This window comes from Manis javanica, chromosome 6, assembly GCF_040802235.1.
Source record: "Manis javanica isolate MJ-LG chromosome 6, MJ_LKY, whole genome shotgun sequence".
Classification (NCBI taxonomy): Eukaryota; Metazoa; Chordata; class Mammalia; order Pholidota; family Manidae; genus Manis; species Manis javanica.
Window position 1 is genome coordinate 126771734 of NC_133161.1, and position 11136 is coordinate 126782869.

Sequence of the window (11136 nt, forward strand, 5' to 3'; positions counted from 1 at the left end):
ATTTATAAAGAGTAAGGTTGAAAGGAGCTGAGTAGGGAGAAGAAAGGATGCAGTCCTGACTGGAGCCTGGAGTCTGGCTTGAGCCTGGATGATGGAAGCTCTGGGCGATACACTGTGCTGCACAACTAGGTCCACCTTGAGGAAAGGGAGCAGCCATTTTTTACCCCAATTCCAGTCGTTCATTGGTTCTGGTTCTGAGATAACTGGCATTCCCCCCCAGGTGAGGCAGCTCCAATTTCTCCGGTGCAGGTGGTCAGAGAAGGATGGGGCTCCAGCTCTCAGCAGGCAGGCACAGCAGCTGGAGCACAGGTGCTCTGGCCTGTGATGGGGCCCGGGGCTGGGAGCAGCAGGGTCCACCCAACGCTGCCTCCTCAGGGGCACTGCCAGGGTCCAGGCCTCCCTCCTTTTGCACCCATAGCATTGCAGTAACCTCCTAACTGCTCTCCATCTCCCAGTCTTGGCCCCTTCAGCCCACACAGAGTTATCATCTAAAAACTCAAATCAAACTACACCACTCACTTGCTTAAAATACCTTCCAATGTTTTCCCCATGATACTTAGCATTGGCCTTGACACAATTATGAGAACTTCCTTAATCTTCCCTGTTCCGTTCTCTTCAGCTTCAGATCTTACTATTTACTCTTTATAAGATCAGTGACCCTCATGGTGCCCAGCACACAGTAGGTATTCAACAAGTAATTGAATGGACAGATGGATTAACAACCACAGCTATGTTGAACTCATTAGGTTTCTTCCTAGCTACTATCACCTTCTGGACTGTATCACGCATTCTCTCTCCTGGAACGGTCTCAGTCCAAATGATGCCTCTTTGCTCTGCTGACTCCTTTGCATGCTTTGGGTCCCATTATGTTGTCTTTTCATCTTGTAACTCTTCCTGACTCCTTATGTCTTTGTTGTGTGTCTCACAAACCTGCTTTCATAGCACCTGGGCCTCCACTGTCTTACCATTTATAACATAATATTGGAATTTCAAGCTTCCTTTTGAATTTCTCTCAGTGGATTGTGAGTTCTCTGATGGCAAGACCAGCAGTTTTCTTTATATACCACTGAAGCATCAGCCCCTATCAAGGGGCCTAATACTTTCTTTGAGCTCAAAAATATTTGTTGATTAATGAATTAAGGAGGGAAGCAATGAACAGGATATAGTTCTCCTGGAATTACTTTGCTTATAGATAGAGCTACGTATTTTTAAAAGCATCTTTTCATAATGAAATGCTACCAAAATCAAACCCATTAACAGAGAAAAATAAACAGCCACATTCAAGAGGTGAAAATGCTGAAAGGAGGGAGAATTATCAAGGCAAACTATTTGCTCTTTCACTGAGCATTTCAGTTTCAATTTCTTTCTCATTTCAGTAAAACAGGAGTTAAAATAAATTGTGGTTCCCAAAAGAAGTCTAGCTAGAATCTTCCCTAGAGTCTGAATCAAAGTAGGAGAAAAAATCTCCAGTATCATTATTTTGCTCCGTATTTTATTGACTTTATTCATCTTACTTTAAACTTACATTTATTCATTCAATATTTATCATGCACCAAACATTGTTCTACTTGTAGACACTATCATTAGGTAGCAATCAAGTACTTTATAGGGCATCAATATATATTTAATAAATAGAAATTCCTTCTGACTTTGAAATATTCTTTTAATTTAAAATACAAAATTAATTCATCATACTTTCTCAATGGTCATCAGCATAATGGTCATTAGCAAAGCATGATTCGGAAGCCTACAAGGAAGTTTGGGAATATGGCATAATATTCATCACATACCCTTTAAAGGTTAAATGACCCATTGCTTTTATATTTCTAAAATAATTACATATTACAATATTACAGTCAACCCATTATCATCAACTATGTTACCATGTGAAAATAAGCAGTTATTAATGAGATATTATAATTTAGTTATATACAATGAACTAATAATATGTATTATAACTGATATATATATATATATATATATATATATATATATATATATATATATATATATATAGTCTGCAGCACAGTCAATAGCTGAATGAATTGTAACTAACATAATTACCTTACCTTGCTATCATCATTGCCTGGCAGGGTGTCACAGAGGCTCACAGCGTGGTCTGAGGGAACAGATAGGTTCTCCTTACTAGCTCTTCACTGCACCTCTGGACACTCTCCTCAGTACAATGGGGGACAATAGAAGTACTTGCCAGTTTGAATTGTTATAGAGATCACTGCTCTGTATTCATATATTTTATTTATTTTATTTCATTTTTTGTATTAAAATGAAAGTTCATTAATCCATGTCATGAATGAAGTTAGCAGAATTAATTTGGCAGAATTTTCCAACTATGGTCTTAGGTTAAGCTTTTATTCCTTTGCTTGCACACATTTCTGTTCCTTTCCATGCAAAATCAATGATTTATAGAAATTTATCTTTCTTTATCTCATATGCATTTCCTACAGAGATCTTCCAAAATATCCTTTTGTCTTTTGCCTCAGTTGAATTAATACGAGGACTCCAGAAACATTTATTTATCAGTTGAATAAACAATTATTTTTCAGCGTTCCTACTACACAATTTTCTAATGGCATTTTTCATCTGGGCATTTCTCAAGGTATAGATTAAGGGGTTTAGCATAGGGGTTATCATAGTGTAAAATACAGAAACTGCTTTGTCAATTGATAAAGTAGCTGCAGGTCTCATGTACACAAATATGCAGGGAACAAGGAATAAGACCACAGCTGTGATGTGGGAGACACAGGTGGAGAGGGCTTTTCTCCTCGCATCCAAGCTTTTGGTTCTCAGAGAGCGCAGTATGACCACATAAGAGCCCATCAAGAGGAGGAAGTTTAACAGACATATGAAGCCACTGTTGGCAGCAACGAAGAGCCCTATAGTATGGGTATCAGTGCAGGCAAGATTGAGCAAAGGAATCAGGTCACACATGAAGTGATCTATGATGTTAGGGCCACAGAAGGGTAATCGGAATATGAACAGGATCTGTATGGTTGCATGAAGAAAGGCTCCCACCCACACCACTCCCACTAGCAGGCCACACACCCGCCGATTCATGATGGTTGTATAGTGCAAGGGCTTGCAGATGGCCACATAGCGGTCATAAGCCATCACAGTCAGCAGGGTGACATCAGCACCTCCAAATAAATGTCCCCCAAAGATCTGGGTCATGCACCCATTGAATAAGATGGTTTTCTTCTCATGGAGTGAATCCACAATCAGTTTGGGGGCACTTGCAGAGGAATAGCAGGCATCAATAAAGGAGAGATAGGCCAGGAAGAAGTACATGGGGGTTTCCAATAATGGGCTGGTGGTGATGGTGACCAAGATGAGCACATTTCCTACCATGGAAATGATGTAGATGAGAAAAAACACAACAAATACGATTCTCTGCATCTTTGGATTCTCTGTGATCCCCAGCAGAACAAATTCTGTCACGTTATTTCTATTCTCCACATATTTCATATTATCTTAATTACATTACCTGAAAAAAAAATAGTTTTTATTAACACAACCTTCAATTTATTAAGTTTCTCCATCTAACACATAATAACTACCTAGATTCTATTGAATGTGAATTCTTGTGAGGGTTTTTGAGATAGTAAATAGCTCTGAGTTCATGGCTATTACCTAAATTATCTCCTGGGTAAAGACTCTGTGAAGAGTGTGGACATGAGGAACTTTTGCAGACACAGAGGCGGTGATCATTTGTGAACACTTAGTTGTGTGAAGCAGCTTAGAGCCTAACATGCCCTGGCAGGTAAGTAAGAAAAGGGAGGTAGAACATGGATTTAAAGGCCCAAAATGCAAAACTAAAGATTCTTCCCTGTATTCTTTGGAGATGGGGGACCATAAAGAGGAATTGAGAATATGAATAGACAGATGAAGAAAAATTTGAGGAAAGGGAATTCTTGGATATAACTCCACTAATGATCTTGGGGTGTCTTGGATGAAGTGGTTTGAGGTTCAGTAAGAAGACAGAAGCCAGAGACAGACACCCCAGTGAGAGACTATTTATAATATATTCATATAGTATAATATAATGAAGGGTAGCAAGGTATTGGTGATAGGAATTAAATGAAAGGATCCCGGAGCTAGTGTGAAGAATGTATAATGCATGTAGTCTAATTCTCATACCATTATAATAGCTCATAAACATACCTTTAGTAATTGATTGCTATGTGTAAAGTATGGTAGCAACTTTTATAGTTGGCATTATTTCAACCATTCCGCAAAAGAGGAAACAATCTCAGAGGCTTTGTTAATAGTAACAATAATGGTAATATTAACTAGAACTTCATGAATACTTACTGGCTCCAAGAATTTTGCAGACATTTGGTTATGGAATTCTCACTACAAACCTAAGAGACGATTACCATTTTCATTCTTATTTTACAGAGTAGGAAATAAGAGCATAGAAAAGTTAAGTGTCCTGCTCATGATAAAGCAAATAATAAAGGGCAGAGCTGCGATTAGGTCAGATTATACTTGGTAACTTCTTCTTCCTCCAGACTCTTAATCCATGCCCTCCACTGTTATAATAAACAATGTTGAACCAGTAATCTCTTTGGTGATTCAGAAACAATTTCATCAACAGATGCACACACACACAAACACACACACTAGCGTATTGGAATCTCCAGATATTAATAAAAATGTGGTAGTGCTTTAACTGGAAGTCACTTTTGTCTTGGCCTCTCCCTCAGCCCCATTTCCTGCCTCCCCAGTTCCCCTCCAGAGCCTGGGCCCTGACTGCTCTGCCTAATGTTGAAAATGACAACCACAGTGGTTGTGTATTGGTTTGAGAATCAGAAAGACCAGACTGGAATCTGCCTCTTCCACTTGCAACTTCTTTCTCCTGGAGGTACTTCTTGGCATCTTTAGTCCTTCTTTCCTCATCTATAAAGTGAGAATAAAATATCCACTTGACAGGATATTAATGAGAATTGATAGAGGAAAGATACATGAACCTATTCTCCACACTGCTGGACACACGGAGGACTCATCTCTTATGATCGTGTATGCTCCAAGACAGGAAGAACTACATTTTGAGTGATGATACAGAGAAACATTTAACCATGCTGAAGGTCAGGATTCATCTCCAGTTCTAGTTTTAAAGAAACCACAAGACTCATATTACACATCCTAGGATGGGTGTTCCACGTTTATGCTTGTACTAAACAACTGATGATTTGTGTCATTTGATACTCATATTTAGGCCTTTTCTGCAGGTGAAATGTACTTAAATTTGTTTTCAGTCTCATGATTAGTCTTGATTATTAAAGGAGATGTCTCATTTGGGCAAAGTAAAGTGTTTAATATTAGTGAATTGGGTTCCACCATTTACTTAATATCTGTGAGTCTCCAATTCTTAATCTCTCAAAATAGGTTAACATTATTTGCGACCTATCTTTTGAAGAATTAGCATGAGAATAAATGCCCTATTACTACATTTGAAAAGTGCTGACATATAATGATTGTATATATACAAAAAGTAAAAATCTTTGAGGTGCATCTGCCCAGTAAAAACTTACCGAACAGAGTTAGATGAACTTAATTATGTTTGGAGGTGTTCAGAAACAATCCATCTTCAAACTGACCTCTTCTTGAAATAAGTAACTTTCATTATGAAAGATGTGACATACTGAGAAAGAAACTACTCAGACTATTTAACATCAAAGTTGTTAAGAAATTGTTTTTATAAATATAAATCTTTTCTTCCAGCCTATAGCCTCAGAATCCTGTTTAATAGAAACCTGTATTTGAATTTAGAATGGATGTATTTGAAACAGTATAGATAAATGATCTTCTATAGATCGTTCTGATCCTGTAGGCAACAGTGAGAACAAGCGGAGGAGATACATTCAGATGGGTCATTTCCCCCGTGATGAATCTTGCTCTGCAGATGTGGTCAACAAAAATCATTTCCCCTTGCACTGAATGGATATTTAAAGAGGTTTTCATAAAGGTTAAGGATCTTGTAGCTGCTACTTTCTCTCTCAGGAATTAATTATCTCTTCTGTTGGAAAGGCTTTGTCTTAGAAACATATTCTAGAGACACATGTTTGAGTAACACCCTTTTTTGAAATTTAATGGGGAATTGTATTCCCTGAACTTGGAACCTAAACATGTGTGTCTCCCTCTACTGTCTAAACTTGAGTTTCTAAGAAGTTGAATGTCATGTGAATAGCAAGGTAGCCCAAGTCCAGTGTGGGAACCAGTACTGCAGTTACGCTGTGGCCTCCTGTCTCAGGCAGAACTTCTCTCCCTATGTCACCATTAAACCCTCTGGAAGCCCCCTGTTGATTGCTTGAGAGATAAAGGAGGGAGGGTGCAGCTCCAATTTGGAAGTTTTTGATGCCAAAAGCTGTTTTTTACAGTCATTAGAGGGTTATGCAAGTAAACAGAAACTCCAAGTTATCTTTGGGACCCATGGTATGGTGGGTATGGAATAGCAGACAGCACTGAGAATGCAGACAGATGTCAAAACAGTAGAAGAGAGTTCCAATTTCAAACACAAGAAGTGTTCCACATTCTTGTCACTTGGTATTTAGTTATTTTTAGTTATTTTCCTTCTAGTCTTTCTACATGACATGTAGTGATAAATTATTGTGACTTTAGTTTGTTTTTCCTGATAACTAATGATGTTAAGCATTTTTTTCATGTTCTTATTGCCCAGTTGTATATCTTATTTTTTTGTAAGTTTAAAAAGTTTCTTTTCATCTCCTCTGCACAATTTAAAAATAGCAATTCCAGGTTTCTTATTACTAAGTTGTAAATATTCTTTATGTATTCTAGATTTATGTCTTTTTCACATATATATTTTTTCTATATAACTACATAGATAATTTTTATATATAATTTATAGTTAAAGCTATATATATTTATAAAAGTATAAAGTTATATGTAAATATAGTTTTTATATATAAATTTTTATTAAAATAAATTTATATTTAATTTTAATTTCAATAAACAGTAATAAATAATCGTTTTAAATTTTATTAAAATTTATATTTTATGTAGTGTGTTTTCTTCTAGGCTGTGGATTGTCTTCTCTTTTTTAAAAGAATGCCATCTGATGAGCATTTTTAAATAATTGACAGTTCAATTTTTAACTTTTTCTTATGGTATATGCTTATTGTGTGAATCTAATAAACATTGATCTGCCCTAAAGTCTATGGTGGTATTCTGCCCAATTTTAATTGGGTTATTTGTTTTTTTTTTCTATTAGGTTGTTTGAATTTATTATATATTTTCAAATTAACTCCTTAGAAGTTACACGATTTGCAATTATCTTTCCCATTCTGTAGGCTGCCTTTCAATTTATTAATTGTTCCCTTTGCTGTGCGGAACTCTTCAGTTTAATGCAGTCCTATGTATTGATTTTAGATTTTCTTACCTGCACTATTGGTGTCTAACCCAGGAAATCATATCCAAGACTAGAGTTAAAGGTCTTTTCCCCTATGTTTTCTTGTAGGAGTTTTATGGTATCACCTGCCTTATTTGTCTTTGATCCATTTCAAATTAAAAAAGGGGCCCTATTTCATTGTTTTTCATGTGGATATCCAGTTTTCCCAAAGCCACTTATTGGAGGGACTGTTCTTTCCCCATCGTGTGTTCTTGGTGCCCTTGTCAGCCGTCAGTTGACGGTATATGTGTGAGTTTATGTCTGGGTTCTCTGTTCACTTCCATTGTCCACTTTCATGCCAACACCATACTGCTTTGATGATAAAGCTTGGTTATATAGCTTGAAACCAGATAGTGTGAGGCCTCCAGCTTTGCTCTTCTTTCTGAAGATTGCTTTGGCTATTTGGGGTATTTTTGGTTCCAAATAAATTGTAGGATAGGTTTTTCTATGTCTGTGAAAGATGCTATTCAAATTATGATAGGGATTTCTTAAATATGTAGATGGCTTTGGGTTGTATGTACATTCTCACAATATTAATTTTTCCAGTCCATGAGCATAAATATCTTTCTTTTTGTTTCTTTTTTAATCTTTTCATCTATGTCTTGGAGTTTTCAGTGTACAAATCTTTCATCTCCTTGGTTAAATTTATTCCTTAGTGTTTCATTGTTTATGAAGCAATTGAAAATAGTATTGCTTTCCTAATTTTTTCTTCAAATAACTTGTTAGAATATAGAAATGCAGCTGATTTCAGTGTGTTGATTTTGTACCCTTCAATTAATGGGTTCATTTAAGTTCTAACAGTTTTTTGGTCAAATTAGGATTTCCAATATTTCAGATCCCATCATCTGTAAACAGATAATTTAACTTCTTCCTTTCCCATACATACGTTATGTATTTATTTATTCACTGCCCAAATGGTATGATTTGGACTTGCAGGACTGTGTTAAATAGAACTGGTGAGAGTGAGCATCCCTGTCCTGTTCTTGATCTTAGAGGAAAAGCTTTTAACTTCTGAACACTGAGTGTGCATTGGTACAGGTGCTCTGTGAGGCTGTGACACTGGCATATAAGGTGCAGGTACGTGCAGACCACCCATGGAACCAGGAACTTGGTCTTGCTGCAGTGACTCGCTGGGGGTGCGGTGGATGCAGCAGGGACAGCGGCTCTGGGAGGGCATGGGCAGCAGTGGCTTGGGCCCAGAGGGAAGGAAGCAGTAGTAACAAAGCCTGGTCATGGCGGGTCAGTCCATCAACTCTGGCCCTGGTGTGGGGTAAATGACTGAATTTCCAGAATCTTCAACTAGGCTTTCCATCTACATATCAATAGTTGTTTTGCAGAGCCTCTGGTCAATCTGGGGCAATGGGTGGAGAGAAAACGGCCATTCTCTCTTCCCCCACCTTTCCTGATACTTACTTGGTCTGGCATCTGCCCTTAAACAATGGAGCTCCTCCTGGAAGAGGCAGGCAGGAAGGAGACAGCACCCCATGGCTGTGGATCCTGAGCTGCAGCCAGAGGAGACGGTCAATGCCAAGCCTGGCCAGCACATCAGAACACTCTGCGAGCAATAAATATGGTTTCTCCCAACCTGCTCTTTACCTTGACTTATTTCAGTTTCCTGTATTTCATAGGAGATTCACCCCGAGTCTTCCCCGCAAAGCTGCCTCCAGCATGAGTCGTCAGTATCTGTAAACCCGCTATCAGTCTTCATGGGCACAATGTGCGGGTGAGATGCCCCTATGGATGGAAAGAAAATACCCTTGGACCCCCCCTTTGGGTGGTGGGGAGACAGCTGGGAACCCCCCCCCCACTGTTGGTGGTGGGGCCTCACACAGGGATCCCCATAGTGGTTGGTGTGGATTCACCTGGGGACTCCCCAGGGGGTATCTGGTCCGGAGTAAAGTGCCTCATGGGCCCTCCCCAAACCTGGGGAGGGGTAAGGACACCAGAGGCAGCAGAGTTGGCCCTCCACAACATAGGGGGGCTCAGGGGAACTGAGCGGTCACGGGGCTGCAGGAGTATGTGGAGTGGCTGTTTCTTGTGGCCTTGGAAAGGGGTACCGACCAGAGGGACTCAGCTCAGAACTGACTGGAAGAACAGGAAGACGAGTTGTGGGATGCTCTGAAAAGGGAAGGAAAGGTGCGAAAAACTGATGCTGTGCTGCTGAGACACACACTAGAGGCACAGGAGCAGGTGGCAGACAAACGCGAGCTGCAAAGGAAGGAAAGAGTGGTGGCTTCACCCTGGAGACGGTAGAGAGCTGGGGCCGGGGAGTGGGCTGCTGTGAGGCCACCGCCTGAGACAGCAACCCCTCCTGTACTGAAAGCCCACCTGGTCGTAGCTCAGAAAATAAAGACGCAACAACTGTGGTTTTCTCGGGGGGTGGGAGGGAGGAGCCGCCCCCTCCCCAGACTGTAGAGCCTCCGTATCCCACCCCCACACCCAGGCGAGCTCGTGGATTCCAGCACCTGCTTTTGACAGAAGGATATTGGTATGCTTTGACTTGTGTGGACACAGCTACTGGACTCTTGGTTGGTTTTCCTGCACATCATGCAGATAACAAACCACCAGGATGGGCCTAGTGCATCTTGTTGCAGTCTATGGGCAGCCGCAGGTGATTGAGAGCAATCAAGTCGCCCACTTTACTGGGCATGTGTTACAAGAATGGGTGCAGCAGTTAGGAATAAATTGTATGTACCATATAGCCCTACTGGCGCAAGCATGATAGAGAGGTACAATGAATGGTTTGTTGAAATCTGGCCTGAAGTCGGACACCGACAGCCCATGTGGCCAGTTAGTTCACTAACCGACAGTGCTATGGCATTTGAATGAGAAACCCTGAAAAGGAGCCTTGAGCCCTGTGGACATGCTAACACACATTGCTGCCTCTCCTATACAACTATATATGCAAACCAAAGAGGAGTTATTGAAGCCAGGATGTGGCATCAGAGCAACTGCGCTGAAGCTGGAGACTCTGTCAAGTGGACTTGGCCCTGGACATTTCAACACATGGACCAGCATTGGCTGGTCCTTATTGAAAAGGCCTGGAAGCTGGCTTCCTATTTGTTTCTGTAGTAACAGCAGAGTGGACCCCAAAGATCACAGGAGTGCACCCAAAACATCCAGGAAGTAAGAGCATCTTACAGAGAAGTTTTAGTTTAACTTTATGGCCAGTGCATGTACCTCCTGTAGCCCTATATATTGACCCGTCTGTAACTTCCACAAGGAGGGGGGTGAAAGTCATGTACTAGACTGGGATGAGATCCCATTCCTGCCACTGTCCTATCACAGGACCTTTCTCTTGTGTGCATCCTACCTGATGGGCAAGATTTGCCTCTGCTGGTGTCATTAAAACATGTATGTCATCGCCCTTAAGGTTATTTTCTTCTACAGTCCCTGTGACCTGGATCTGTCCCCCGGCTGCCACTGCTGCATGATGATTGCTCTGAACCCTCGGCTAGTGACCACCTGTGGAATGGGTGAGCTATGAACAAAATCTGCATCGGACTTTGAACCTAGCTGAATCCTCTGGCTTGAGAATTACCATGATTTTATTGCTGTTGTTATTGTATGTATTAGTCTGGTTACAATGATACAGTTTTCTCACACTGGGGCCATTGCGGAAGATGGGGAGTGTGTAGACTGTGAGGTGAGATTTCTGGAGAGGTGGGCTGTGGGTAAAATTGCAACATTTCTGGAATCTCTTGCCTGGT

At 40.4% G+C, this 11136-nt stretch overlaps 1 protein-coding gene across 1 annotated transcript; it reads right to left on the reverse strand.

The window, feature by feature from the left end:
• Positions 1-728: 728 nt before the first annotated feature.
• Positions 729-10076, reverse strand: LOC140850143 (olfactory receptor 4C46-like). Its single transcript, XM_073239917.1, has 3 exons — positions 10070-10076; positions 2574-3488; positions 729-754 (listed from the first exon to the last, which is right to left on the reverse strand). Exons 1-3 carry the CDS (start codon positions 10074-10076, stop codon positions 729-731), a joined length of 948 nt encoding a protein of 315 aa, XP_073096018.1.
• Positions 10077-11136: the final 1060 nt, after the last annotated feature.